Source organism: Hyaena hyaena, unplaced genomic scaffold (assembly GCF_003009895.1).
Source record: "Hyaena hyaena isolate Hyena2069 unplaced genomic scaffold, ASM300989v1 scaffold_8, whole genome shotgun sequence".
NCBI classification, from domain to species: domain Eukaryota; kingdom Metazoa; phylum Chordata; class Mammalia; order Carnivora; family Hyaenidae; genus Hyaena; species Hyaena hyaena.
The window spans coordinates 6,633,498-6,661,469 of record NW_024080640.1 but is presented as its reverse complement, the minus strand read 5'-3'; the positions used below and the strand labels follow the sequence as shown (position 1 = coordinate 6,661,469).

The window sequence follows — 27,972 nt, the reverse complement described above, 5'->3', positions numbered from 1 at the left end:
AGAGTTAATGTCTCACAAACAGCTTTCAACAAGTCGTCCTGTTTGGAGCCCCACCCTCTTTCAGAGGAGTTAGCTATGCTGTTTTTTTCTTTTCTCTTTTTCTTTTTTAATGTAGGTTGGATAGCTTTTTGATGTACCCGCTGTTAGTTCAGATATTAGCTTTCTTGGATTTTTCTCTGCTCCTGTAGTCTTTGTTTCTGTGGATTTATACTTTTAAAATTCCCTTTTGTCTCGTTTCAGAGGGGTTAATGGAGGAAGCACGGATAAAAGTGTGTGTTCACCCACTGCATTTTTTTTTTTTTTACAATTATTTAAGGTTCATACTAAGTGATAATTGCTGATCCTTATTAACTTTATGGTTATATTATCATGTGGTTGGATCTCAGTGTATTTTACTCAAAATGGTGTTCTTCTACTTCTCCCAATCTATAGATCTGTCCCATTTGCTGAATGTCCCTCCTGAATTCTTTTTTTTTTTTAATGTGTATTTATCTTGTGTGAGAGAGTGTGAGAGTGTGTGCATGTGGGAGGATCAGAGAGAATTCCAAGCAGGCTCCATGTTGTTGGCACAGAGCCCCTTGCAGGGCTCCATCCCATGAACCCTGAGATCATGATCTGAGCCAATACCAAGAGTCAGACACTTACTGACTGGGCCACCCAAGTGACCCATATCCCTCCCAAATTCTATGCCAGTGTCTCTCTTGGCAAACTATGTGCCTGGGTGTATCAAAGCAATATGTTATGTAAGAAACAGGTAGGCTTCAGGCATCACAGGTGACCACTGTTATCCTTCCTATCTCAACGTTGTGAGAAGAAATCTTCTAGGAACAACATAAAAGATGGAGGTGGTAGCTTTTATTGGTTCTTCACAGCCTCTGACTTCGTGGACATGAAGGATTCGCAGCCAAGACTATGCATTGAGTTCGACACTAATCTCCAGCCACTGGCATGAAGTCCAGAAGGTGCTCTGGCGACAGTAGAAAGTAGAAAGCATAGGACTATGCTGGCTCCGGACCTCTCTGAACTTTACGGAAACCACTGCTCTATGGCAAAAAAATTGGGGGGCCTAAATCAACAACTTATGAATCGACTGGAGTGAATATAGGCTTGTTTTTTGAGGAGGATTTTGACTCGGCCTGTAGCTTCTCCTTTAGCCCAACTTCAGACAGGCTTTCTTCACTGGCTTTCAAAAATGTTTGCTAGGTCTATGCCAGAATCTTGCCCTAGTGAAGAGAGGCTATTCCTGTTTATACTACAGCGTTAACTATAGTCCATATCACATTATTATTTCAGATGTCCTCTCATGGTAAGTAACAGTTGTTAGAAATACAGCTAGGGAGGTATTAGGGTTGTAGGAGTAGTAGGTGGGAAGGAACATTCTCTCTGAGACTGCTGCATAGGGGACTGTGTTCTTGGAATCATCTAGACAGAGGTATCTATTTTCCCACTGGAAAAATAATATTAATGGAGGTAAGGGTCAATTTACTTGTCCATTTATGCAAATTTATACAGTCCACATTTTTTCAGCCCCTTCTATGTACTAGGTACCATATTACTTGGTGTAAACAAGAAAGAGACCAAGTGCGTACTTTCCAAGTGGTTACAATCTGGTTGGCAAGGCAGATATAGAAAGAGATAAAAGGCACACTATAATATGTAAAATGTTAGAGATAGCACTTGGGTATATTATAGAGTTCAGATGAAGGTTACTTACTTCAGCCTGAAAGGGTCCAAAGCAGTTTCTTGGAAGTGGTGATGCTTAAGTTAAATTTTAAAGGAGGAACGGGTGAAGGAGAATGAGAAAAGGTAGGAGAATGGGCATTAGGGTCAGAAGAGACAGCTTGAATAAAGGTAAGGGGGTGACGGATGATATGGCATTGTAGGAGAATGAAGGGCAGTTCAGTGCCCTTAAAAATAGAAATATAGAGGGGCGCCTGGGTCGCTCGGTCAGTTAGTTAAGCATCCAACTTCGGCTCATGATCTCACAGTCTGTGGGTCTGAGCCCCACATCGGGCTCAGTGCTGACAACTCAGAGTTTGTAGCCTGCTTCGGATTTTGTGTCTCCCTCTCTGTCTGCCCCTCCCCTGCTGATGCTCGCTCTCAAAAATAAATAAATGTTGAAAAAAAAAAACCCAAATCCCACACATATAGATTGTGAAGAACATTCTAGGTCATATTAAGGATCTCGGACCTTGGCCACAGGATGATGAGAGGCCACAGTAACAAGCTGTATGGTAGTTGTATCAGAAGAGGAGCAGAAAAGTGGAGGCAGGCTAATCCGTAGGAGGCTACTGAGATGATTCCAGTGAGAAACAATGAAGGTGTAAGTTAGGGTAGTGACAGGAGGGATGAAGAAGAAATGACAGATATAGATATATTTAGGAAGTAAAATCAGTGGACTTTCAGAGCAACTATCAAAAAGAGGCATTATTATTATACCTCATTTACAGGTGAAAAAATTGAGACTTCTAGAAGTTAAATATCATGTTGCATATCCCATAGCCAGAAAGAACAAAGTTTCTCTGGAGGAAATGATTCAGAGTTTTAAAAAAGAACTTTTGGACCACAACACACTCATTAGTTGGTGACTGACTATCTGGGCCCAAACCGGCACCGAAGGAAGGATTAAGGAAAGGAAGTAGTCAAAGTAGAAGTCAGTCTACAAGTCAAAGTAGAAGGTCAGAAGGAACATTTTCAGTAAGTAAAATCCACATTTAGCAAGGGATAAAATAGGTATGTAATTAAACATATTGCTTTAAATAAGGACATGGGAGGCTAAAAATACTGTGAAAATCCAAAGGTAATTATACTGTTTAATCTTAGGAGAAATTCTTAATGGAGATAAATAGAGGACTTGAAGGGAACCTTCCCATGCTCTATAAGGTAATTGTTAGTATCGGAGCTTGCAAAGAGAGGGAAGAAGAAAGGGAACAGTAGTACCTACGGAAATATGAGAAAAGGGTTGGCTCATTTGTAGACGCCGTTTCACCAGCTGGTTCAGCAAATGGGAAGGTAGCAGATTTCAGCTCTTATTGCAAGCACTTTGTTAATTTAATTTAATTTGATGAAATATTTACTGAGTACCTGCTGTGTTCAAGCACAGCTGAACTGGTTCTATTATTGATACTGATAATTATACTGGCCTCGCTCACCTCTGTAGCAGCACAAGAACTCCCCAGGTCCTGTGCGGCAACCCAGGTTGGCTGTGGTTTTTCCACCTGGTGCTTTGGTTTACAACCTAAGCCAGTGTGGAGCGCTGACGGGGGGAAGGCAGTGTTAGTGCTAGCTGATGTGGTAGTGGTGGCCGGGTTGGTAACTAATTCACATAACTAATTCAGTGTGGAAAGTGGGAAATTAAGTGAATTGCAACATGGGTAATTGACCCCTAATGAATTCAAGCTAGATAGCTATTTTCACTATTCTCGTTTCTCAGTATATTACCGGGATGCACTTTTCAACTGTTTAGATGTTTCAAATGGTTCTGTGGAAACTAAAAGAAGCTATGTGATAATGAAGCCTTCTTGTCACTTCAGGATGCATGTGAAACCTTAAGTGATGCTTAGTAAGAGACTGGTATACTAAGAAAATCAACAAATAATCAGATATCCAGATAGCAGACACAGAAAATACCATATTAACACTCAAGACTCTTAACTTCATAATCTAAAGAGCAGAATGGCTTGGACTCCTTATCCTTTTAGACTAAACTATACTTTGCCATCAGCATTTTACTGAGGAACAAAGACTACAGTTAATAAAAATGTAGTACTTTAAAGTTATGGTAGATGTTTTAAATTAATGCATATATTTGTTTATTTATTTAAAAAATTCCTCTATATATGGCATCGATGAAGTGCCAGTATCTAGTACTCCTTTCTAGGGATATTCAGGACTATTCAGACATTTAACAGTCTATACTTTTTCTGCTTTTTAGAAATAAAACAATTTAGGGGCACTTGGGTGGCTCAGTCAGTTAAGCATCTGACTTTGGCTCAGGTCATGATCTCTTGGATCTCTGCTGTCAGTGTGAAGCCTGCTTCAGATCTTTTTCTCCCTCTCTCGCCCCTCCCTTGCTCTCTCTCTCTCTTTCTCAAAAATAAATAAACATTTGAAAAAAAGATTGTTTGCAGTCCCAAAGTTAAAAAAAAACAAACAGTTTAGGGGCGCTTGGGTGTCTCAGTTGGTTAGGTGTCCTACTTTTGATCTCGGCTCTGGTCATGATCTCACCATTCATGGGCTGGGGACCATATCCGACTCTGTGCTGCCAGCATGAATTCTGTCTCTTCCTTTCTCTGTCCCTTCCCTGTTTGCACTTTCTCTCTCAAAATGAATAAGTAATATTAAAAGCTAAAAAATAAAACAATTTATAAGATGTCTAACTGATGTCTTATAAAAACCCCATATGAACAATCAACTCACTGAAACATGTTGTTAAGTTTAACGAGACAGAGAATGCAGCTGAGCACAGAAGTCCTTGAAGCTTAAAGGGCTCTGGGGCTGGACAGTCTGTCATTTTTGTTCCTGTTTTCCCTCAAAACACCCTGTGGCCGGCTCTTCATTTCCACGCCCCCCGACACACTCATCTGCACGCTTACAGAGAAGTCACTTACTGAGAGCTGAGGTTTAACCTGAAGTTTTACTCACTGTGACCCTGAATAAATACGCCCTTATCCTATGCCCGAGTTCCATGAACACGTGACTTTTGGGAGGCCGTGAAACCTAAATGCTGAAGGTCTCATTTCAAAGTGCAACACATCACAGGTTCCTTGGCAGTGAAATTAAACAATTAGGCAGAATGGCGCAGCTATCCACAGGGAGGACAGGGGAACCCGGAGACAACCGGACCGAGGCCTGGGCATTTCACATGGGGTCCCACTATGGGCAAATACTGGCAGCAAAATGGAAGAGTCAGAAATAAAATACTCTCAAGATGACTAAGAATGGGGAAACAGGCTTTAAAGAGAAGCAGCAGCAGAAGGACAAAAACCCGCTTTTTACCAAGAGATCACTGCTAGGCAGTAGGTCAGATATCGGTATATACTGAGTTGATCCTATGAGAAATGTATAATACAGACAACTGCATGGATGATATTAAAAGTGCCCTGTCCCAGGCCAAGCCCATGCTTGTCTACTGGGTTACGCTGGTGCTGGAGAACAGAAATAAGACAGGAATATAACATTAGATGTAGGTTTTGCTCAGTGTTCCATGGGTAGGGCTGCGTCAGGAGAGAGAAGGGCTGGGTACCGTGTTGAAGAAAAGCACCTCTCCCTACTTGTCCGTTGGAGGAGTTTCTGGCTACTGGGGGTGCGTGGGGCAGCCATCTGTCCCTCAGTGACCCATGCTCTGAAGCGAGGCAGACAGAGCAGCATATGCAAGAGTCTTCTGTGGGGGCGTTTCTCTAGCACACTTCCAAGATTTCTGTGAAAAGCCCCAAGGCTGCTGGCTTGAGCAAATGTGGTAATTGGGCTGTGGTACCTTTAAACAAATAACACGAAGGAGTTTTCCTCACACTCCCTCTTTTAGAAGCAGACATGACAGAAGTTCTGAACATCTCCGCTCTCTGGGTAGAGTTTGAGCAAATATTTTTCTTCATAAAGCCAACCCTGAAGGATGGCCTTTATAATTCCTGGACGAAGAAAGACTCTGATGCTATTTCTGTTGACGCTTACAATCATAACCCACAAATACTAAAATTAATATTGTGGTAAGAATTTCTCTCTGCACTTTCTCCGTATTGTGTTGTCACTATTTAAAGACTGTATCATAAGAGGCCAATTGTCATCACAGTTCTTCAGTGACGTTCTATATTGCCGTAAAAATTGGCCGAGAGACTCTTCTTGGAGGAAATGGACAGGTCAGTGGACCCATAGAGTTTCCAATGAAGGAAGAGGATACGTGGCCACCGTATTCTGATCCTTTGTTCAGGCTGCCTCACCTCAATCTCCCAGGGATTCCTCACTATAAAGAGAACAGTCGCAGTCTTCTTTAGAAAATAGCGTTAGTACAGGAGAGTGTCCAAGACGAAGCCTGGATTAAAAGGTAAACACCGAAAACCGTGTGTTACAGATCAGTTCCAAAGCCTGGAGAAAGTGTGCGCTTCTTTTAAAAAGAGTTCACTAAGAACCACAGAGAACTGAATTTTTTTCAGACTTAGAATGTTACGAGTCTCAATAATGAGCTACATATAGAAAGCGATATTGTTTGAACTGGCCCTTCTTCCCCAGGTATTAGGCTAATGACTCGATCATTTTCCTTTCAGGAAGTTTCTCCCATAAAGACAATCTTTGTATACTAGGCCCCACTTACATAGCTTATCATCACCTTTATTGAGGTTCTATAATATAATAATTCCGATAATACCTCGTCTTGTCTTCTAACAACATCAGGCTTCATAGTGCCTCATCTTTGCCACACGCTGTGTACTTTAGAAGAATGAGGCTCCGAAGAGACCCAGAACACACACGTATTGGAAAATAAAAAGAATAAAAAAGAAGAGCGGAAACCCTCAACTGCAATTAAAATCAGCAGTCTTCCACGACAACGTCCCAACGCTAGTTAATACAGACATTTCCAATAACTTTAATCTTTAAGTGGCGATTGTCAAAAAAAAAAAAAAAAAGAAATCAAGTTTGCGTTTCTTGAAAGACAAGAGGGAGGAAAATGACTTGTCATATCTGACTGGTTTGGAAATATAAAATCCAATTCTGAAGAAGGAGAGATAAGAAAAGCACTGTGGAAGAGCCATCAGCTTAGCAAACACCAAATAATGAACAATGCAGAGACTGTCCAGCATGATAAAACACTCTATTAGAGGGACTGTTTTTAAATGAGTGATAATTGTGGCACATCCACAGTGAAAGGTTATTGAATTTTTATCTGTAGCAAGAAGCTTTTGACAGACTTGCTGAAAAGTCACCTACAAATAGTGCCTTCTTTAGATGAATTTGACCAAAGGGGTTTTCCGGCATGTGACATCTTTCTGACATTTACAGGATTTTTGCTTCCTTGAAGGATCTGATCAGATATTCTTGGTTTCTGGAAGGACACTTGGGGTTTTCATCAGTCTTACAGAAAAGTCCTCATTATGCTCCCTTTCATAAAAATTGGATTAAGTTGTTAGTTAAGGACCACAGTCAAATCCACCCAGGATTCAATGGCCAGAGCTCAAAGTTGCTAGTACACAGAATTAACTGCTATTAATAAACAACACTGTGCCTTGGAGACCTGCACCTGACATGTACCTATATTTCCTGTGAAGAAAGGGGTCTCTTACATTTTTCTTGTATGATTTCTAATACTGGATATAAACTATAGTACTGAATATAGGACAATAAAGTAAAAGGGAACCTTTCCCTAAATACACGACTGCAAAATTTGGTTCCAAAACAGATCCTAGTTGGGGGTAGGGGGAGGAGCACAGCTTTTAAGCTTCAGCTTCTTAAAATGGGTGAAATGTCAAGATCATTTGAACCCAAGCAAATGGGGGTGTGCTTTTAAAGCACACTCAATGCCATTCACACCAGAGACAGAGCATCACATCCATCTTACTGTAATTTGGGGAGACAGCTGAAGAAGAAACTATGTCTGTGGGGAAACAGAGGCACGCTGGCTTGGTGGTCTGAGGCACACCAGGCACAGGTGATTGTTGTTTTTCTAGGCACTGTGGTTTGCACTCTGACAACAGTCAGGTTTCAGTCTAGATTTTTGTCGCTGTCCCATTTTGACCTTGGCCAATGGTCAAACTTCTTTTTCATGATCATGCTTTGTAAAACTGAGAGAATGAAGACTGGCCTGTCAACTACAGCTTGAGGCAGGGATAAGGGATTGAGAATTAATGATTACAAAGGACTTCGAAAGTATGAAATGCAATCGAAATGTTGAGTTCATTATTGTTAGCGTGGCGCCCTTCGGGACTGTCGCGTGCACACACAATTAGCACACAGCGCCCGGTTGCTACACTTTACAGGGGGTGGCGGTCTGGAAAGGTCCGTATGTACCAGCGATTAATAAGTACGCTGTCTGAAAAAGCATATCCAGTTTACATTTAGAACATTTTTCTAAATTCAGTCTCTACAGATGGTGATTTCTTCCATTAAATCTGGGCCAGTCGTCTACTCTCTTTGTTTTTCCTGTCAGGATTCGTCTCTCCTATCCCCTTCCCCCCGCCCCCTGACGCTGCAGCAAACCTAAACTCAGTTTCAAGGGTGAAGAAATTAAGAGACATACTCTTTTCCTAGTGAGGAGTTCATTAAGTCATGGTTAGTGGGCTTATCTCAAGTTTTAAAGCACCCAAGTATCTCAGGGTTTTTCTAGATAAGAGCTCAGATTGAATAGTGCAATCAGTGCCTTCAGGTACAATCTTTCACTCGATTCTCATTATAAGAGGTTTTCTATTTGGCAGCCAAATCAGTCCCCTTCGGATCATTTTTTGCTCCAGCCCTGCTGCACTCGCAGCTGCTCCTCACCTCAGCTCAGGTGTGGGTTCAGGTAATCCTGAGTTCCCACTCTTTCCTTCTCAGTCTCACTCTGTCCTTTCGGGAGGCCATTTTGGAGCCCTCTCTTTGTTGTCCAACTTCTTCCATCCTCCCCCCTTTTCCCAAAGATTTTCAGTGTTATTCCTTCTTCCTGTTTCCATTTTATAGTTTTGTTTGAAGATACAATCATTCAGCTGGGAGCTCCCAGCCACCATACTTAAGCCTCCATGACATTATCATATTTTAATAAAATATTTCCCTTATGGATACAAAAGTTGGCATTTTCAAAGAAACAGCCACATAATTCTTTATGGAGAGATACTTAGAGCTCCATAATTACACTGAAATGCCCACAGCACTGGCCTTCTATAGCTTCACAATTGATAATCACCTCTTAGCTGAGGGAGGTTGGGTACTGCTGCCTAATCGGTAAGCAGGATGGGACCATGAACTCTGCAGATGACCAGCTGATTGACAAGAAGGGAACTGTTTCTGGTTCTGCCTTTACATAATAACTGAGTCCTCTTTTCATAGTTTTGAAGGAAAAAAGGGTATGTTTTTGAGATTCAACTCTGGCTTCTCAGATGGGCACTTGTAGACAGAGGTGACTTTCAGAGGCAGGTCCATTCTCAGACGCATTCCCATGACCTCTGAAACACTGGGGGACTCTGCGGACTGAGGGCCATGACTTACTAGAAATGATTCAGGAGCACAGATGTTAGAGTTTTATTAAAAAAATTTTTTTAAATGTTTATTCATTTTTGAGAGACAGAGACAGAGCATGAGCAGGGGAGGAGCAGAGAAAGGGAGACACAGAATCTGAAAAAGGTCCAGGCTCCAAGCTAGCTGTCAGCACAGAGCCCAACGCGGGGCTCGAACCCACGAACTGCGAGATCATGACCTGAGCTGAAGTCGGACGTCCACCCGACTGAGCCACCCAGGTGTCCCCAGATGTTAGAGTGCTAAAAGCAACCACAGGCCTTGAGATCAAAGAGAAGCTGGAAGGGGCTGGAGGAAAATCAAGGCCCAGCCCTAAGGGAGGTGAGAAATGAGTGAGGGCTTTAGTGAGAAGACTGAGAGGGGGAACCCTGGGGCCCCTGTACAGAGTCCCCACAACACCCTGCTAACAACTCCCAAGTTCATCATCTCATTTAATGGCTACAGCAATTCAATGAGTATGTATCATGGTTTCTATTTAACAGGTAAAGAGGCCTTTTTAGCTCAGAGTGGCTAAATGATTTCCCTGTGGTGATATAACTTGCCTCCCGTGTCCCCAGGTGTACCTGACTGCAAAGTCACATAAGTGCTGTGCACTTCTTACACCAGGAGAAGTACAGGAAAGGGTTTATGAATTAAAAGAGCATCGTAGGTGTTCAGGGAGAAGTAAAAATGGCCACGATTTAGGGGCCACGTGAGGGTACTCAATGAGAGGAAAGGGAACAATAGTGTAGAAATGTTAAGAGGAGTGACCATGGTATATCACTGTTTAAACTGTACTGGGAGCAAAGAAACATGGGTCAGCCTGAAGCTGGGATGATAATTAGCAGTAATAGTGCAAAGCACATCGATGCGGAGAAAGAGCTGGAGGGGTCCAGATGGTCTTTCTCAGAAGACGAGAGAGGCACCAGCATTTCTACTCTTAGTAACAACAGGGTTTCAGAAGAGTCCTACGAATCAGATGAGCACCCTGAGCACAGGAATTTTTCACATACTTCCTTCTTAGGATGCTTTTTAATCAGCTTATAAACAACAGAGTACAATTAAGACTGAAAGTGAACAAAATGGAATCACTGTAAAGTCGTCATTTGGTGTTTTCACTCTTACAAAACAAATGATTAGTTGTGAGACAGGGTACAACATGGCAACGGACTTGGACATTATTTTAAAAAGTGAGAAAAGCACATACAGAAGTAGAAGCAGAGTCAACTAGGTACGATCAAAATAAATTCAGAGTCGGACAGGGGACAGGAAACTCATGAACAAGATGTAAGACCAGCGGTAATTGAATTTCCTCGGTAAAAATGAAATTAACCAAAAGCAGTGAATGTGGGAGGCATCACCAAGAAAGGAAGAGAGGTAAGAGTGAGGCCACAGAAGGAGAACCTGTTCAAAAAATGACAACCCGTCAGACCAAAAACGGATTCTGGCACAGAAAGCCTAACCTCCAAGTGATGATGAGGGAAATGAAATATGCAGTCTGATGAGGAGCTGTCTGATAACAGTCTGCAAATATTTGAAACTTGTAAATACCGAAGCAAGAGGGGCATTAGCACGCGTGGAGTCTTAATTAAAAATAATCAGATGAAATAATGACAGGGAAAACTCCGGCTTAATAGTTTGACAAACTCAAAGCTGACACAGGACAGCATCCCATGAGATCTTGGCTATGGGCATTTTTATTCTCATTTGTGTCAAGACAGAAAAACAAACAGCAGTAGGGGTGGGTGGGTGGGTGGGTGGGTGTGTGTGTGTGTGTGTGTAGGGGTCTGCACTTTATCTCACATTTGCCAGTAAGGCAGAAAAAGTCCACAATAGTGAGCTCTAGCAAGGGATAATTCACATTCCATCTTCTAGAAAGTGTTATAGTAGGCAATACAAAAAGGCCTCCTGGGATACCACAAAACCATGTACGTGAAGGATGGGAGTATACAGACACCTGGACCTTTTTCAGCTTTCTTTTCAGTGATACAGGTGACTTGTAAGCACTTCCACATTCATTCAATTGGTTTGAGAATTGTGGTCTTTTGTGGTATGAGAGACAGGGATTCCTTGTACCCTTCTCCTTTGGCTGGCCTGACACACAGTTTGACTAACTAAACGCTGCTAAGCAGAAGTAGGTTGTTGTCCTGACTCTGGCATAGACTCAAAGTGCAACATTTTGTGCCTGGTGTTCTTATCCATGAAATGGGGAGTCATGTTAATCCCAAGCTTTTGAGAACAGAAGAACTCGCACAGTAACTACAAACAATTTCCCCAATATAAAGAGGAAGAGAAATTAAAGAAGACATTGGGGTGGGGGGTGGTGGAGGCTCTAAATCAGTGTTTCTCCATCCTGGCTAGTTGTTGAATCGCCCAAGGAGATGATAAAAAGCACAGTAGTCTGGGCATCTCTCCCAGAGGGTCTCAGCAAAAGCTCCCTAGGTCATTCTAATAGAGGCCAAGGTTGAGGAGCAATTCTTTAAAACAGTGATTTAAAACCAGTGACCTGACCGGTTTGGGGGCGCTCAGGCCACACCTTGGAACAATTAAATGAAAAATCTCTGAGTGTATGGCCCAGCATCAGGATAAGAAAAGCTCCCAACTGATTACAACTGATGTGAGGCCAACTTTGAGAACTGCTACTTCACAAGTACATTTCACAGGAAGCCAGCGTCACTCGTATACAGGTTTTGAGTCAACATTGGCATGTTAGAATCCAATGAAAATGGGTTCAGACTTTTTAATAAAGAAAATTCAGGTAACTCTTTTAGTCTCAGGACAGCTTTGTCTGAAATAGGATTGTGTCAGTTTATTAAGGACTGACGAGCACATATGACAACTAAGAAGTCATTATAGGTCCTAATCAAGTGGCTCAGGTAGAAAAAACAGCTCCTGTCACACAGAGACTTTCAGACCCACAAGATTATATAATCTGTATCAACTGCATAATTGTTTAAGGTAGATTACACTTTTTTTTTTTAGCAACGATTCAACTTGTCCAAACACTGAGTTTATAATAGATGCATTCATTCATCATGTTAAAAAAACAGTCGCCATGAAGATACACAGAGCAATTTGCGGCGTAAAAGTGGAAAGTCGATCCAGAATTCAGAAGGAACTATCTGGAGAGAAGTACATGAATTGGAGGCATAAAAATCAATCCCAGAACATTATAAGTGAAAAGTCCCATTGATAGGAGTTATTCTTGAAACGATTTGATGAGAATAGCACTTTATCTCTGTGGTTTTCCTTCCCAAAACCCATAAGCCCAGTCTAATCATGGAAAGAGATTAGGCAAACCTATACTGAAGGACATTCTGCTAAATACCTGACCAGTTTTCCTCCAAAAGCGGTCAAGGTCATCAAAAGCAAAGAAAGTCTAGGAAGCTGTCACAGTCTAGATGCACTTAAAGAGACATAATGACTAGACATGTTATATCCTAGATGGGATCCTGGAATGCAAAAAGGGCATTAGGTAAAAACTAAGAAAGGTTTTAATAAAGTAAAGACATTAGTTAATACTAATCATGCATCAATACTGGTTCATTACTTGTGATGAGTGTCCCAATACTAATGTGAGATGTTAACAGGAGGGCAAAATGGGTGTGATATATAAGGAAACTCTGACATTTTTGTAACTTAAATCTAAAACTCTTCAAAAAAATAAAAATTCTAATAAAAAATCCATGCCTGGACCCCCACAATGGACATACTGGCATTCAACAGTGGGCGGAGGTGTGGGATGATATTAGCAGCTGGTCTTCTGGAACTGTGAGGAAACCACAGCGACTGGAGAAAGGTCAGTGTAGCAGCCACGTTTGAGACAAGCGAAAAGGAAACCACAGTCTTTGACAGTGGTTGACATGAGCATTTCTAAAAATGCTTAAACAAATCCAATAATCAACCAAATTGTAACAGAAATCATCTGACGGTGTGCGTGTCTCCCAATTGTACAAAATGTAAATGTAAACTGTATGAAATGTAAAACATCTGTCCTGTCCTGTGCCTGACTGTGTTGGGAGAAATGAAAGACGCTGAACCAGATCTAGAAATAAGAGCATAGGGCAGTGTGTTTCCCAGAAGTTTTTCCCTGGAAGAAAAGTCCTGTGAGGTGCTTTGTGGTGAGAGAATTCACTGCTAATTCTGGGAAACACTGCACTGCTGTCAATGTGGCTCGTGTGACTGAGGAGCCGAATTTTTAGTTTAATTTAATTTAAATTTAATTTGCCACATAAGGGTAGGGGCTACCGTATAGGACAGTGCAGCAGTAGCTAGAGTATATTATATAACATGGTTAACAAGTCAGATGGATCTTCTAAGTTAGAGAATACTTGTAGAACAAAAATAGAGACTGACAAATTAGAGAAATGTTCTACTACAATGATGATGACATTCACAAAGGATAGGTACAATAATCCTATATATTTAAGGACTAGAAATCCTGGTTACACACTGACAGTGATGATCAGAAGTGATCACGGGTGGAACATTGGCATTAAAGGGCTTGCGTTGAAATAATACGATGGCCCACTGGGGTGCTTTAATAGAAATATGGCATGAGCCGCCTTGCTGGCACTGCCTGTACTTAATCTTGGTCCCAGTCAAGACAATGATGTAGTGGAGAGAAAATTAAAGTAGGAATCTGAAGACCTGCTTCCATCCTACTTCAGACACAGACACGCAGGGTGACCATGCTGACGCCTTGTTTTCCTCGTGTGCAAAATAAGTGAGTTGGACCAGATGGTTTCTAAGATCCCTAGCAATAATTTCACTTCCAGAGAGAAGCATAATTTCACACACATACTCACTACGGTGTTGTTCGCAATAGCCAAGAGTTGGAAGCAACCCAAACGTCCACTGACAGATGAATGAATTTTAAAAAGGTGGTATACGCATACAATGAAATATTTTTCAGCCACAAAAAAGAAGGAAATCCTACCACATGCTACAACATGAAGCCCTTATGTTAAGTGAAATAAGCCAGTCACAAGAAGATAAATTCTGTATGATTTCAAATATGTAAGGGTATCTAAAGTCAAACTCCTAGAAACAGGAAGTAGAATGTGGTTATCGGGGCTGAGAGGGAGGGGAAATGGAGAATTGTTCAATGGGTATTGAGTTTCAGTTGTGCAAGATGAAAAAGTTCTAGTGATCTGCTGTACAGTGATACATTTAACACTTCTGTATTGTATGGTTAAAAATGGTTAAGATGGCATACTTAACACTATGTAGTTTTTACAATTAAAAAGGAAGTGGATAAATAATTGTATAACTAATAGTATAATGCCGGAACCACCTCCAGGAACCAAAATTATGACATTTATCCTGGAGGTTTAGAGGGATATTTTAACCTTTTGGTTTCTTAGACTGGAAAAGACTAGGGTATGGCATTTTATTGCTTCTCATCGTGAATGTGGGCTCAGCAAGAACTTCAGTAATGAGCACTGTGAGCAGAGGTGGAGAAGCCTGGGTCAAAGTCACCTACAGAAGGGTCCACATTCACAAACAGCCAAGTCACCATCCAAGAGAGTGTCAGGAAACTTGGGCCTGCTGTGGGCTCCTAATTCTCCCATATTTGGTTGCTCTTGATTCAGAGACTGGGATCCTCAGGCCAGAAGTCTTATTCTGTCTAATCTGTAGAGATGGGCAGGTAGGGGCCAGGGAAATATTTTCAGATACATTTAGTATTTTACAGAGAGAATAGTCAACATTTAATTTCTGAAGAAAGAGAGAGAGAAGAAAGAGGTTAGGAAGGAAGGAAGGAAGGAAGGAAGGAAGGAAGGAAGGAAGGAAGGAAGGAAGGAAAGGCCTCCCAGACGGTAAGGCTACTTAAAGAGCAGAGTGTGTAATCAAGGAAGTTTTAGAATCTCTAATCCTGGTGATTTTTTTTTACAGAATCCAAGCCAGAGAGGAGGCCCTCTGAGGAAGCAATACAGACAAAATAAGCCCTTGAGCCCTTTCCAGTCCTCTGTAGTCTATTTTTAAAAGCAACACATCCCTAAAACAAAGGGATACAATACAAAAGAATAGCATTAATGTTCAAACTGAATACACTCCAACAATTTTTATGTGGGCCACATTTGCTGAGAATTTTCTTAACCATAACAGTTAATCTCAGAGTCTTTGTTTAGGATTCTTGCACACAGCAGATATCACAAAGGGCAGATGTTATCTGGAGTCTATACTACAAGGCTGAAATTGTGATCAATGAGGGAAAATATGTATAAACCTAGATCATGAATGCCCAATGCTAACTATGATACCGCTCAACTTCTTTGCACTGAAAACATGTCCTGAACATAAAGGGGTTGTGGGAGTAGGAGACAGAGACTGAGGTACAGGTGGGGAGAAAAAACAGAGTCAGAAAACAAGGTTTATACAGGGAGAATCAGAGAAACTCATGAGAGAAGGTCAAGGCGGGGCAATCTAAGACCTCTCCGGAACTGTTTCTGTAGCTCTTGGCAAAAATGCTCTTTTTGTCTGGGATCAAATAACTCCCAGACTGCTGGTGGCCAAGGATGCTGCCATACAGAAAGTGCTTGCCTGAGATGGAGAGCAATAAAGAGAAAATGCCAAGAGACAGAAGGAAGGAGACAGAAAGGGGGAGGGAGGAGTACAAAAGAGCATGAAGAGGTGTAGAAGTGTGTCTTGTAAACCTGGATCCAGCCATGCCTGAAGTCTTCTGATTGACCAGTTTTATGAGTCAGTGCATTATTTTTTTCCTTCGGTTAGTTTGTTTCTTTCACTGGAAAGAATCTGAAGCAGAACAGGCACAAGGAAGATGAGGGTGGTGGGGGAATCCCAGACAAAATGGAGCAGGAACCAAAGATTACTGTAGAACAAAAGTAGGAGCAGTGCCTTTGATGAAGGCAGGACCTAACTGAGATGAGGAGACCCTTTCAGTGTAAAGAGATGGAGTGATATTTAGGCAAACACCAAAAGAAACAGAAAAGTTATCTTCGAAGAAATGGTCAACTTTGACATCTTGGACAAATGGCCGACCATGTCCTACCTCTAAAAGGCAATACTCTCTTTTTAATTTTTTAAAAAACTTTTTATTTATTTGAGAGAGAAAACACATGTGAATGGGGAGAGGGAGAGGGAGAGAGAGAGAGAGAGAGAGAGAATCCCAAGCGGGCAATACATTCAGCATGGAACCCAACATGGGGCTCGATCCCAGGGCCCTGGGATCATGACCTGAGTTAAAACCAAGAGGCAGACGCTCAACCGACTGAGCGGCCCAAGCGCCCCACAATACTCTCTTCTGTATGACATGGAATGCTTTGGGAGGACGAGAGGCCTGCTGTAATGTTTGGAGAAATACTCTACTAGGAAAATAATTTTCTGCCAACTTGCTCTACTCCCTCACATTAACAGCTTCTTCATTATACCGAACCCTGGTATTTATCATACCAAACAATGAACAGAATGCGGAACAAGAAATAACCGAAAATCTTCTCTGGATTTCTTCCCATCCTGCTGAGGACCCGTGAGTGCTACATAGAGGACTGGCATTTTTGTCATGTTATCCAGCCTCCGGATTTGGAGCCACTTTTGTGGAGGTAATCATTTGGTTCACTTTTCAAAAGAATAATAAAGACCTGTCCCTTATTCCCTTTCTAGAGTCACTTGGACATGGAGCCAACAAAGTAACCCGTTATCAGAGAATTCCCTGCTTTGCTCAAATTATAAACATCAATGGGCGTCTCTCCTGGGAATTCAAAGAACAGACGAGTGTGGATGAGCGAGGCTTGTTGTTAGTGGAATAAACCAGGTTTGTTCGATGCTTTGTTTTAGCAAAGACAACCTAAGTAGTGATTATAGTTCACTTGGGTTTTGTACTGATCGTCAAAATGCTGACAGTCACTTAAATCACTCACTGGGTGGAATAATCACCCTGAAAGGAACTGAGAGAGTATAACTTATATTATTAAAGGGATCTGAGCACAGGAGACGAGGTATTAATGGGTGTGGTAGAAGAGATCTTTGTCAGAATAAGAGAGATGATTAAAGACAAGAATTAGACATCAGGTGTTCTGGGGACTCTCTGGGCATGAAGACAACAGCTAAATTGTGCTATTACAACATTGAGCATAACTCAGAGAACATCCTTCTCTTTTTTGCAAACAGCTGATGCCAGGTGAGCCTGGCCGTGGCTTGCTGTAGAGGCTAGGTACTATCGTGCTTTGTAAAAACCCTTTTCAAATGGACAGAGCACAAATCTGGAATGCTGAGCCACTGGAAATAAGCAATTGCACTGTTCAACATTAGATGCTGATGGCCTACCAAACGAGACGACCCCTTCCAATCATCACTAATAAGCCAACCCAAGCAGCCTGGCATTTTAAGGGTCAAAGGAAACACCGGGAAAAGAAGCCTGTGTTCCCTTTACAGGACTGTTTATTTGGCAATCATCAAAAGGGCAATTAGCTCTGACTTTTCTTTTTGGTGGAGTGGAATGGGATGGGGAGATAACATGGATAATTTGTGACAGATTTCCTGATAATGACAGGATTAGAAAGCTGAGGGCCTTTCAAGGATATCTACAGATCTGCTCAGGCCCCACATGGGGCCCAAACTAGCCAATGCTTACGGATTCTGAGAATAAACATGTATAATTTTATCCTCAGATGAAAAGCAATGCCGAATAATAAAAGGTGTACAATAAAGGTATAAATAAAAAGTAGTATTTCAAGAGGATTTCTAAAGCAGAGTTTACAATCTTGCTCGATGCCCCTTCCTTCTGTCCATTTTCCCCACCTGCTACTGACCTTCAGGACAGGTACACAATCAGCATGAGACCAGTTAAGCAGTGAGCATTCAAGGGACTCTGAGACTCTCTGGGTCCATATTTCAGGGGAGAATTTATCCCTGTGAGTTTCAGCCACACCTCTTCCATCTCTAGGCTGGAAACTGCGGTTATCAAATAATGACTTTTCAAAAGACAATGATAATAAATAACTCACTCTGAAGTTCAGTCCAAATAATGCAAGCATTTCCCTTCTAATTATCTCCTAACATTAACTCTAATATTAAGGTCAAAGCCGAGTTTGTTTCTTTCTTGTTATTGCTGTTATTTAACTTTTTTCTGTTGTTTATTTATGCACTCAAATCTGTCAGTGCCTTTACTCCTTCTTCCTATCATGTTTTCTATTTTAACTGCCTAACACACAGGTCTGAACTAATGCCTTTTAAAAAAGTATTTATTGGGGTGCTTTGGGTGGCTCAATTGCTTAAGCATCTGACTCTTGATTTCAGTTCAGGTCATGATCTCACAGTTTGTGGGTTTGAGCCCTGCGTTTGGCTCTGTGCTGACAGTGCAGAGCCTGCTTGGGATTCTCTCTCTCTCTCTCTCTCTCTCTCTCAAAATAAATAAATAAATAAATAAGGAGTACCTGGGTGGCTCAGTAAGTTAAGTGTCCAACTTCGGCTCAGATCAATATCTCATGGGTTCGTGAGCTGGAGTCTTATGTCAGGCTCTGTGCTGTCAGAGTAGAGTCTTCTTTGGGTCCTCTGTATCCCCCTCTCTCTCTCTGCCCCTGCCCCTGCTCATGCTTGCTCTCTCTCCCTCTCAAAAATAAATGAACCTTAATAAAACAAACTTGGGGAAAACTTACTTATTTTATAGCTATTGAATAAAGTTTATGGGCCCTAAATTTTCAAATTAATTCTCTTGGAGTCAATGGTCCTCAATGGAAAAAAGTTTCCTGTTTTTATTCTATACCTTCGTTTCTTTGAATTCTATAGTCATCTCTCAGCCATCTCTTCGGGAATAACTGTTTTTCCCATTGTCTCTATTTCCTAGCATCTTCGTCACTGCTATTATTCTCTTGTTAGACCCTTTTTCATCAACATGAAGATATCAGCTGTGTGCTCAGCTCTGAGATACAGTTTCTATCCTTGAGAAGTTATTGTGAGGAGGGCAAAGGTATTGCTTTCTGTTCCTCTGACACCATGGTGTATTCTTACACGATTTTATGTTTCGAAGGTATAACATCAAGCTATGTGAACATGAACCTTTTTGGCCTTCCGTGTCCCACACAGGAAAGCTGAGATTATGTCCTTTAGAAGAACCACAAAGGATGAGAGAGGTACAGCCCAAGCAGAATTCTTGCACGGATCCAGCATGGACCTCCTGACAACCTCACCTTCCCTCATATGGGGACGTGTACACGCACTCACAGTTCCAATGGAACTACTCAGCCTAGTTCCTCCGCTATCCCCACCACAGCTGCCATAATAGGTACTTACTCTGAGATGTAGAAAGATTGGAGAAAGCTGACTTTGTCCGACCTGCTAACCATTCCAGGCTTTCATGCATGTTGGCCAAAGCTTTGAGGTCACTGACATCACGAAGAATGTCTTGCGGAGGGATTAATTTATCACCCAGGTTCCCAATAAGAACTTCCGACTCCTTGCCAAAGGCTGCCCTGAAAAACAAACCAGGAACACACTTCACGCACAGCACGGAAAAGAGAGGGGAGGGCAGTACTTCTTAAGGCACATCTGACACAGTGTTGTTATTTGTTATAGTCGTGATTTCACAGCATGCTGCCTTTCCTATAGGTTTAATGTTGTGAGAAAACTACCATGTACCTGCTTAAAAATTACTCTGATCGAAGAAAGATGGTTCTTAGAAGAATGAAGTTACCCTGAAGCTTACACCTTTAACAGGAGGACCGGCCTACGTATACAGTGACAGTCGCTGGGGATGGCTCTGACGGCTGCTCTTTCCTCTTCTGCTATGGATGCTGAGGAATAGCTTAGGGTATTAAAAAGGTACATGGTTGAAGGTAATTATAATAAATAAAACCAAGTTAACCGGCTAGAAAATGTTTTAAAGTGTTCAAAAGCAAAGAGGGTCCAGTCTCTTTAAGAGAGCAGATTATAGTTGAGATGGATGTTCATTCATTCGGTTACTTCTAAAAGGGATCTGAAGCGAATGAACTACAAGACCTTAAGCTATGTGTTATTCGAACAGAGAAACTAGACTTTCCAGGTGGCAAATCCCAGTGTCCTCATGTTTTGGTGGTGTGTGTGTGTGTGCTGAAAAACCAAATTCTGAGGGGTCACAGAAGGAGGGGGTGAAGGGCCCCCTAGAGACCGTATAGCACTGCTCTCGCACATGTACAGAAACGGAGGCTCAGAGGTGAACTGTTCTGCCCACATGACACACGAGTGGCAGAGCTGGGGCTCAGTCTAATCCCCACAGTGCTCTTTCTTTCAAAAAGACACAGGGCTGATGTGACAGAAGAGGACTGAGGACGCTAGGGAGAAAAATCTTGTCATTCGGGGAAAGTTCCACGCAGGTGGGTGAGCGGAGTTGCGGCTGGCAGAGTTTGGACCAGGCACCTGGAGAGTTTTCTGTAAGTCCCAAGGCTTTTTAAAACTCAGAACACCTTAAGTGAGCTGGAGCAAAGGCTTTATTTAAGTAGAAGAAACCAAATTAAGTGCCAAGCAAGCAGCGATTAGTACCAGCTGACATATAGTCAGAAGGATGCTTAATCAACACACAGGCATGTAGTGCCCAGCACTATAGCAGACACTCCACGTTGAAGGAAACAACTGCTCAGTAAAACATGTTTATGCTACCAAGTAGTGACACTCCATTAAGCCTCTTGTTTCAATGGAAGGTTACATTTTTTAAGGAAGTCATAAGTGATTGACCAAGTTGGGTAAGCTGTGGTCACGGAGGCAATATGCACCCAGCACAGGAACCTTGAGTGTGCGTAAAACTTTAGTCAGAGGTCATGTAAACAGGTCTTGGGGTGAGACCCAAAAGCTTGCACTTCTGACTAGTTTCAGGCTATTGCCTAAGAGTTGGAGCACAGGCTTCAAAGTCCGACAAAAGACTAACCTGGGGCCGAATCCTGAATCTGTCATTTACTGTGTGAATCGGTTTCACTTCTCGGAGTACTGTTAGCTAGGGGTGGTAGTAGTGACCTCATAGGAAGTAACATAAAAATAGGAGGGGATTTAAAAAATCTTTACTGGGAAAATTTCAGTAATTACACACGCAGAGAGAAGCGTACAATACTCCCCGTCCCCCATGTAGCCAATGCTCAGTTTCAATTATTATTGGTAAGTCTTATTTCATCTATCCTTATCCACTCCCCATCTGCTGTGGAATATTTTTGTCTGTTTTGTTTTTGAGAGAGAGAGATTGAGGGAGCTTGTGCACATGCACGTGAGAGAGCAAGGGTCAAGGGTAGGGAGAATCTTAAGGAGGCTCAGTACTCAGCATGGAGCCTGACATGGGGCTCAATCCCATGACCCTGTGATCATGACCTGAGTCGGAATCAAGAGATGGACAACTCGGTGGCTTTGTAGGTTAAGCATCTGACACATGATTCGGCTTGGGTCGTGACCTCGTGGCTCATGAGTTCAAGCCCTAGGTTGGGCTCCATGCTGATAGCGCAGAGTCTGCTTGGGATTTGCTCTTTCTCTTTCTCAAAATAAATAAACTTAAAAAACAAGAGTCGTACACTCAATCAGCTGGGCCACCCAGGAGCCCTTTCTCCTTGTCTTGGAGTATTTTGAAACAAATATTCAGGTGATGTTAAGCGCGTGGGACTTGGTGAAAGTTAACAAGTTATAGTTACTATTACTCTGGCCTATTGAGATGGCTGGTTTATTTAGTGTCAACCCAGGGCGCGCCATGATGAATGAATTGGAATAGATGAGTGATCAGAAGCAAATAAGTTAGATCTCAAGGGGTAGTTTTACAAATGGGACCCTGTAACATCCCAGCAAATGTCACAATGTCTGAGTCCAGGCCTGCCAGAATCTTCAAGAGGTAAATTATTGTGAAAGAAACGCCTGTTGCCTAGTCAGTGTTTATTATCCCATATGCCTTCCGAGTAAAAGGACCCTGGTATCGTTGGGGTCAGCAATGAATTCAGCTTAAAAACAAAACAATCGGGGCACCTGGGTGGCTCAGTTGGCTAAGCGTCCGACTTCGGCTCAGGTCATGATCTCGTGGTTTGTGGGTTCGAGCCCCACATCGAGCTCTGTGCTGACAGAGCCTGCTTCAGATTCTGAATCTCCCTCTCTCTCTGACCCTCCCCTGCTTAGGCTTTCTCTCTCTCACACACAAATAAATAAAAACACTAAAACAAAACAAAACAAAACAAAACAAACCCCCCACTCAATTTCCCAGCCCTTTTGGCAGATATAGGTCTAAACCGACATTAGTAGGTGGGTTCCCAGGAAAGGTCTTCTAAGCAGTCTTAGCTGGCAGGGATCTCTTTTGCCTTCTCCCTTTCTGGAATGCAGTAGTACTTTCTTGAACATCAGGTGACTACGAGTATGAAAATAATGCTCAGAATGCTGGAGCCCAAGAGAGGGTGTGTGGGTGCCCCAATGCCAGCACGGAGCTGTAATACGCCGGAGACAATGCACTTCTGGGCTTCAAGTTACAGGAGGGATGACGAAACCCTATTTGTTTAAGCCACCGCTATTTCAAGTTTCTGCTACCAGCAGCTACATGCAATATCTGACTGACACAATGATCGAATTAGCATAAATGATGTCACCCTCAGAAAACTCATCTCTGAATTTAGACATCCCTAAAATCAAGTTACAGGGGTGAGGGGAAGCAAAACAATGTCTCCTCCTTGATTTGAACCCAGCAGACAGTTACAATATCTTCCCTGTGGCTGTCATTCAGTCAAGTTGTAAATATTTAGTTTTCTTAATCTGTCCTTATGTATCAACTCTCCCAGCCCCTTAATCATCTTTGATAGATATAACACAAAAAATGCCTGTGAGCTGGGTGGTTAAAAAGCAACAGGGGAGGCAAACAGCTTTGAAAAACAGGCTTGGAGGCATTTTCATGCATGTAGGTGTAACCCTGGGTGCAATGTGACAATCAAGACAAATGTATTTATGTAGAAGTCTAATCTGCTTGGGTGGGGATCTCGGGGCCCCGGGCACGGCTGTCGTGCGCTTTCAGCACTGGATGCCTATCCCATTTCCCTTTGGCTCACTCAGATTTGCTTAACCTCCTCCGACGGGAGAGCAACAGACTGAGAAAAATACAAACTGCCTCATGTTGAATACATAGCAGACATCTCATTTGACAGGAATCCATAATCACCCCCTAACAACCTGGAGGGAGCACAGAAAGCATGACATCGAGGATATATGATTGACAGCTATAACTATTTCGCACAAAAAATCATTCCTTCGAGGATTTGTGTGTGTCAAAGAGCTTGGTGGATGGGTTTTATGTGTTACAATAACCTTAAGGGGATGGCTTTACTTGCTCGACTGTGGATCTTTTTCTAAACCCTCTAATTTATTAAATAAATTATGGTATATCCACACTATGGAAAGCTATGCAGTCATTAGAAATTATACAGTAGAAAATACTTGATACCACAGAAAAATGTTTCCTCTGGCTTATTTGTAACCACGACGTACAGCTGAGTAAAACAAGCTGTTATAAAACTCCACGATATTACAAAAGAAAATGATTATACATCTATATGAACTAAAAAAGACTGGATATCTACATACCAAAATGTTCACTGTGGAACAAGATCATGCTTTGTGCTTCTCTGTATTTTCTATATTTTCTCCAGAGAACATGTCTATTTTTTAATTACAAACAAAACTTGGAGGGGCCCCTAGTGGCTCAGTCGGCTGAACGCTGGACTTCGGCTCAGGTCATGATCTTACGGCTTGTGAGTTCGAGCCATGCATCGGGCTCGGTGCTGACAGCTCAGAGCCTGGAGCCTGCTTCAGATTCTGTGTCGCCCTCTCTCTGCCCCTCCCCTGCTTGGGCTCTGTCTTTCTCTCTCAAAAATAAACATTAAACCAAACACAAAACGAAACAAAACAAAAAAAAAAAAACACACCAAAGTTGGAAAACTTACCACGAATGAATGAGAAAATCTTTCAAAGGGTCATATCAAGGATTTTAGCATGGAAAATTGGAGGACATGGATATTACAGTCACTTTAGCCAAACTGGGAGACAACGACTAGTCAGCTGGTCTGAAGGCTGGTTTGGACTGTGACTCCAGGCTTGGTCAGGGTGAGTCACTGTCCACTGCAAGAGGGTCTCATTGTCATGACTACCATCCAGCATCTGGGCCGACATTTCCACATCTGAATTTCTACTCACTCTTCATCTCCTGCTTATTACGCAAGCATATTAATTAAAGAACACATTACATATATTTGAGTGAAATGGCAACAGAGCAATCATTATCTTGAGAAGGTGAAGTAACAGAAATTCAGAAGTAACAGGCACTCATTAATTGCCCACAGATCATCTGCCAGAGCCGGGAACAGGAATCAGAACTCAAAGCTGTGTGTTTTAGGTGCTGAGGCCCATGTGAGGTGCCACTGTCATCATCAGTAGGCCAACATGCTCGCATCGGAGCCCAGGCAACTACAGAAGTGTCAAGCCTGTTAAGCTTAATTTTAGCACACAATTATAATCTTTAAAAGCTTGATCTGACAAGAATTCATTTAAGAGATTTTGCCAAGAGTGTAAAACCTGTTTAATTTAATTTTACCACACAATTATAATCTTTAAGGAGGTCTATCTGACAAGAATTCATTTAAGAGAATTTTGCCGGAGATGCTGAAAATTGTCTCCATTTAGTCTTTAAATAGTTCTGTTATCCGCTGAAATCTTAGAAAGGCCAAAAAAAAAAAAATCTGCATTTTCAGCAGACTAAATGCATTTCTGAAAGAAACATTGCAAACAGTTTCAAAGTGACTGACCTGCAGATCTGGGCTATATTTGATCACATGACATGTATACTCAGACTCACTGCTTGCTCTCCCTCCCTGCAAATCTCCCCCAGTCTCCCACTGAGGCTTCCTCCCTGCTGTGTGAGAACTGCCCCAGGAGCCCGGGAAACTCTGCCTGAGCACACTCTTCTCTGATCCAGGACAGGGCAGGGAGGAACAAGGACTGGCTGAAACAGTGACCCAGACTCACGCAGACTTCCCACACCTTCGAAGGGGCAGTGTCGTCCTCGCGCTCTAACAACCACTACTCGATGTGTCAAACTGCTTTCCTTGCCTCAAATGTACCCAAAGCACCGCAGTCACATTTCCACAAGGTCATCCTCAACAATCATGATAATCCTGTTCGACAACGTTTCTGGTCACGAAACTGATTTTGCAGCAAAAGAAGTAAGGCAGAGCTGATGCTCCCGAATTCCGGTCTTGTTGTGTACCCAGTGCCCCTCGGGGAGCTGGCCTGACGGAAGGGTTGGCCTGTGCAGGATTCAGCTATGGTCCAGTTGGAAGGCAACACCTCTAAGGCGGGAGTGCTGAGGGCCTGACACAGAGACCAACATATAGTGTTCTTTTTCCCCCATGACAAGAAAATATGGGTCTGGGGACTAAAGGAGTAAAAGTAGGAATGGCCTCTCCTCTTTTGGAGGTCTAGTCTTTCCCCTCCCCCAGTGTGGGGCTAGGTGGGTTTTCAGGTGTCGGGAAGGAATGTCTCCACCAGAGGGTACAAGAATGACCATATTAAGTTGGTAGCAGAGACTGTCATCTGGTTTTCTGGGCTTCTCACTACTGAGGCAATAGACAGAGAGGGGTTGCTTTGATGCCTGGAATGACTGGCCTCAATTGACATGGTGGGGGGTGGGGGGAAGTGCGCTGCTTCTGTACAATCAGGGCAGGCAGGACCACGTCAGATTCACCGGGCTCCATCTCAGTGGATGAGTCCATAGTCCATCGCGAAACTGATGGAAAAACCAGGGCAGCCTAATGAAGGCAGAGCTGCTAAGAACTCAATCGCCTGCTGCTTCTGACCAGTTACAGGGGCTGTGGCAGCCTGCATATTCACGCATGTATCAGCCAGTGGGTTCTTTTTGTTTTCCACTTCTCCTACTGCATTTTATTTAGAGTGAAACATACATGAAACTGACCACGTTAACCATTTCTAAAGTATACAGTTCAATGGCATTATTCAATGGCACATTTATCACAATGTGCCATCAATGCTATCTCTTTCCAGAATGTTTCCATCATCCCAAACAGAAACTCTATTCCCATTAAACAGTAACTTTATTACTGGATTGCTGGATCATATGGTAATTCTGGGTATAGCTTTTTCAGGAACTATCGAAGTGCCTTCCACAGTGGCTGTGCCATTTTACATTCCTACCAGCCATGCACAGGGGGTTCTAATTTCTCCACATCCTTGCCAAAATGTGCTATTCTCTGGTTTTAACATTTTTAATTAGTTTTTTAAAAAATAATAACCATCCTAATGGGTGTGAGGGGGTACCTTCCCCACTTGTTTTATATGAAAAGCTAGTAGCAGTCTACATTCTAGATTCATTCAGAGGTCACCAGATATGAGATGTCACATCTGACTTGACCAGGGAGGACGCTGGGAATCCTAGACTTGAGATGAATACAATGAGTGATGAGACAGACTGTCCTTTGTTGGGGAGGGGGTGGAAGGAATGCCTTTATATGATGAATAGAAGCCTGTATTAAACAGAAGGAATTCTAAAATATGGGTATTAAGGTAAGAATGGGTACAGAGTAAGAAGCCCTAGGCCTGTTTGCCCTAAAATCTATTCTTCATATTTCCCTTGCTCTGATCTATACTGGGGGGAGGTGGGGAGTGGTGGGAAGCGGGGGCTGACACTTGTAGGCTGTTTTCCAGGTTCCCAGCTGGGGTCTGACAATGGGACGCTCTAGGTAGGGGACGCTGATGGGCAAAAGGAAAGGAGAAGGCAGGGCATTTATCCCCCTCATGTTTCTCTGCCTCCTGGGTCATGTTTCTGGCAACAGATGTATCTCCTTCTTGGCTCCAGATCCTACCAAGCCCCAGCTTACTTGGGGTGCCTCTGTGTTCTAGTAAATGCCTCTCTCCTTTGGCCTTCTAGCTAAAGGGAGATAGTGGCTTCTTGCTGTTTGCCAATCTTCTTGCTGTTGGGTTATTGTAACGTCCCTGTTTGATAGATCTTCATTAAAATGTATAACCACTCCCTACATGAAATTCTCTTGGAGGTAGCTGACATGGTTTCTGGTTTCCAGGTTAGACCTTGACTTATATAAGACCTAATGATACCTTACCATATTCAATGCTGCTGGAGATTGAGCCAATTATTTGGCTTGGGAATTAATTAGTTCTGTTGTGTAGGCAGAAAAACTTAACTGTTGGTTAAGGTGACCTGTAAGAGATCACTTAGCCATTATCCATCAGAGCCTAAACTGATGAAGGTTATAAAAAGGTCAGGTCATCTACCTAGATTCCTAATAATACCGACTGATTCTATTGAGATGTAACAATGACACATCCATTTATCACTTCTGCTTTTTACAACTGCTCAATCTTCAACCCTTTCAAAACTTAATTTGTCTGTGTCAAAAATAATGGGGGTAGTACCATTCTGATGGGTTCTTTAATGAGGTTTTCAAAAACTGTTTTTCTAAAATGATCTTGGCTAAACCCTCATAAATAAGAATAAAATAGCCCAGTTATCTTGATTACAATATTTTTTTCTCCTAGAAAATGCTAAAACTCATCACTAAGTCTCCCGCTCAATGGTTTTTCATGCATGTTCATTTCATCACACACTCTCACGTGAGTAGCTGTTTTTCACATTTAATAAGTAATTGCTCCTCTTTAGAAATTTGTCTCCATTAATAACTACAATCAAGGATTTTTTTTTTTTTCATTTGATTTTTGTGCCGACTGTTCCTTCGCCATGTAAAAACTTGCAATGCTCTAGCCTGCCTAGACGGGGCTGAGAAGTCCACAGTTCTGTGCAGACAGAACTGGGAAGGAGTCCGGGAGGGGCCGCGA

At 42.3% G+C, this 27,972-nt stretch overlaps 1 protein-coding gene across 1 annotated transcript in view; it reads right to left on the bottom strand.

Annotated features, from left to right (window-relative positions):
• EXOC4 (exocyst complex component 4) overlaps positions 1-27,972 on the bottom strand; it is a 752,259-nt gene that overhangs the window by 102,011 nt on the left and 622,276 nt on the right. The window contains exon 14 of the mRNA XM_039243428.1: positions 19,426-19,604. Coding sequence (XP_039099359.1) covers positions 19,426-19,604 — 179 coding nt within the window. The remainder of the gene's footprint in view (positions 1-19,425; positions 19,605-27,972) is intronic.